This window comes from Notothenia coriiceps, unplaced genomic scaffold (assembly GCF_000735185.1).
Source record: "Notothenia coriiceps isolate Sejong01 unplaced genomic scaffold, NC01 NC01_scaffold00019001, whole genome shotgun sequence".
NCBI classification, from domain to species: domain Eukaryota; kingdom Metazoa; phylum Chordata; class Actinopteri; order Perciformes; family Nototheniidae; genus Notothenia; species Notothenia coriiceps.
Window position 1 is genome coordinate 1,713,377 of NW_011351702.1, and position 3,257 is coordinate 1,716,633.

Here is a 3,257-nt window from a genome sequence, read left to right on the forward strand (position 1 = left end):
ACCTGGTCACTCGAGACCCTCTACACCTGAGGGTCCTTAATTTACTTCCGTGTGGAGAGATGCGTTCAGGGGCAATTACATCTCCCCCCGCACCCAGATACGATCAGAGGACTTTAGCTATTACTAAATAAATCAAACATACTCAATGTCGTCATCCAACACAACTGGCGCGTGGTGAGGCAGTCAAAGGCCTGAGGAGAGATATCCGACAGAATAGTGGAGTTGACTCTGCTCGGGCTACTGCCACCCACAACAGACGTATGGGAATTTCACTACAAGGGACTTATTTTATGAACCATCAATCTGTAAGAATCCCTGTTTTCTCAATACAGAGAGGGAGGTAGAGGTTTAGAGAAAGTGTCGGAAGTGATTTTTCGGTAGCCCCTTTGCGAAAGTCAACAAGTTCTTAGGAGATCGCATCTTTTTTTAATGGAGAGCGACCTTAAACAATGAAATAGTCGACCTTAATACACAATATCCACTTCCATTCTTCTGTAAGTTCAGTCATAACTATTCTAAGTCTTGGACTTTAACATTTACACCAGTGAACACAGTCCGTATTTTTCCGGTGTGTTCTTGAATTGTCGGTTAATTTCCAGTGGAAGTACGATAAACATCGGTATCGTTATCCAGAGTCTATATATTTTTTTATATTTTTGTACAGATACTTCACAAACGAGGTTTTATGGTTTGGTCTAGTGGGTAAGGATCGGTACGGAGTATAGGGAGCTAAAGTGAAGGACCAAAGTTTCACGACTAAACCCCATTATTTCGAAAATTTGTTTATGTTTAACTATTTTTTATTTTTTCCTCCCCGACTCGAAGTACGGCCCTGGGCCGATCGATGACAGATTTGGTTTATCCGCGGCACTTACTTTGCGATATAGTACCTAATTAGTTCCTAATAAAGACTTTGTCATAACCTCGAGTTCCGAAGAGGAGAGAACGGCCAAATATGGTGTTCCACTCAAGGAAAATAAAGGACGAAGAAGTGTGTGTCGAGAGGGTCATGTCCAATCGAGACTCCCAATCGCTACGATTACATTTTGTGGTTGGTACAATGTCAGGTTTGTCAGCCCGAACAAAGGACTATCGTTGCAAAGACTATCACGACACCCAGCGTGTAAAGTCATAATTGCAGTAGTAGCCTTGCGTTTAGACCTAGTCGAGGCAACGATAGGCAAAAATTCTCTAAACCCATCGCCTCCTTTTCTCTCTCCCAAAATAAAAGACTGGCGACGCACTCAAGGGGCTGTGTGGCCCCTGTGTATAAATACATATTTTCTGTAGTCTTTCGCGTAAAACGGTACTATACAGGAAATTCGGTACATTAATCTTTTGTAAGACCCCATTAAAGGGTAGTGGTTCGGTTTTTTTTTTTTCAGCGTTGTTATCTTGTAAGGACAAAACACTGTCAATAAAAACGTCAAATGTACAAAACTAAGAAGTGGCTCCGAAGACTCGAATTCCAAAGGTAGGGTAGTAATTTAACGTTTTCTCAAACCACAGTGACATGTTTGTTCCGACATGCTCGTTACTATTTAATCTACACGTTGATAGGAAAGGGTGTGCCTGGTAGTTCACTTCGATGGAATTGACTTTCGAGAAATAACTTCGATTTGACCTTAAAGTCTATTTACTTTGCACTTTATCCTTGTGACGTCCACCAGACTTACCACCTAGACAAACACTAACCAATTCAAACTTTCAACTTTTCAAACACCACAGACTTTGCGATTACACTATGTCATGTCCAAATTTGTCGTTGTCATGTTACAAGACATCGATGATAACGTGACGTCGAATATCAGGTCACGCCGAATATATACATGTGTAGTAAGTTCAAATCGACGACGCCGAAGTATAAGCCACGCGGGAATATCCAGGCTTTTTTAATGGCCATTACCGAAGTACGGTAAGGGACTCACTAAGGGTTCGGACAATTTATTCGAAAATTGAATGTTATATTGGGCATTTTAAACAAAAACGTCTCTTTATATGACATAATGGAAATATGTAACCCGGTTCCGGACATTACAGTAATACCATGTACGGTTATGTTCCCGATAAACTTACCTTTAACTTTAGTTACATCGTCCGTCCGATCAAATGTTTTTTTTTTTAGGACAAGTCTATCTCTTATGATTCACTGGTATATGTTTTGTTGTTTTTCCCTTCGGTTCTTATATAGTTTCTTCTGTCATGTGGCAGTACCGGAAAACACTGTGTTCCTATGTCTTCGTATTGTAAAGTCCATAAACAGAACACTGTTTAATGTCCTGTATGGTATATAATCAAATGTATATAATATAATGTATTCACAAGTCTCGTGTTATTATCTCGATTATTAAGAAGTGTTTGTTAGACGTGGCAATGATAAAGAAGGCCCAACACCACAGCACTTCCTGAGACTGCTCAGAAAGAACCATCTGAATCAGAAGCTGCTGGTGACCTTCTATCGCTCTACAGTTGAGAGCGTCCTCACTGCATCTCTGCTTGGTATGCAGGGTGCTCGGCTGCCTACAGGAAGGCTCTGCAGAGGGTCATTAACACGGCCCAGAGGATTATTGGCTGCCCTCTGCCCTCCCTGGAAGACATCACCAGCTCTCGCTGCCTCAGGAGGACCAGTTCCATCCTGAAGGACTCATCCCGCCCAGCCCGTCATCTGTTCGACCTGCTGCCCTCGGGCCGGCGCTACCGTTCACTGAAAGCCCGCACCTCCAGATTCACAAGTTTTCTTCCCATGGGCCATTAGGACATTAAACACACACAAATAACTCCCCATATCCCCACTTTGCAATAATCATGTTCTGTCTCTATGTATATATTTATCATATATATTTTATCATAATTGTATTTTATTCATTTTTTTATTTATTTATTTATTAATCCTGGTCATCTACATGACGATCCGAAGCTGTGTGCACTACTTGCTGGTCGTAACTGTCAGACCTTTTAATCTGTGTTTAATATTTCTGTTTTTAAATCACTCGCTGGAGCAGTAACTATAAATCTCGTTGTATTCTGTACAATGACAATAAAAGCTTTTGAATTTGAATTTGAATTTAAGCCTTGTGTTCAGATGTGAACATTGCTTGAGATGTTTTATCTTATTGTTTAAATTCACCAAGGACGGCTGTGCAAAAAAGATCGTGCTCTCATCCTTACAGACTGAGATGATGAAGAGCAGCCCTTGCTAGTTCTACCAACATTTGGTGTTAGGTAAGGACACAGATGGGACATTTCAAGCAGAAGGT

At 41.0% G+C, this 3,257-nt stretch overlaps 1 protein-coding gene across 1 annotated transcript in view; it reads left to right on the plus strand.

Annotated features, from left to right (window-relative positions):
• LOC104951740 (integrator complex subunit 6-like) overlaps positions 1-2,755 on the plus strand; it is a 20,709-nt gene extending 17,954 nt beyond the window's left edge. Inside the window, exon 6 of the mRNA XM_010778471.1 lies at positions 2,508-2,755. Within this exon, the coding sequence (XP_010776773.1) occupies positions 2,508-2,755 (248 nt within the window). The remainder of the gene's footprint in view (positions 1-2,507) is intronic.
• The last annotated feature ends 502 nt before the right edge of the window (positions 2,756-3,257 follow it).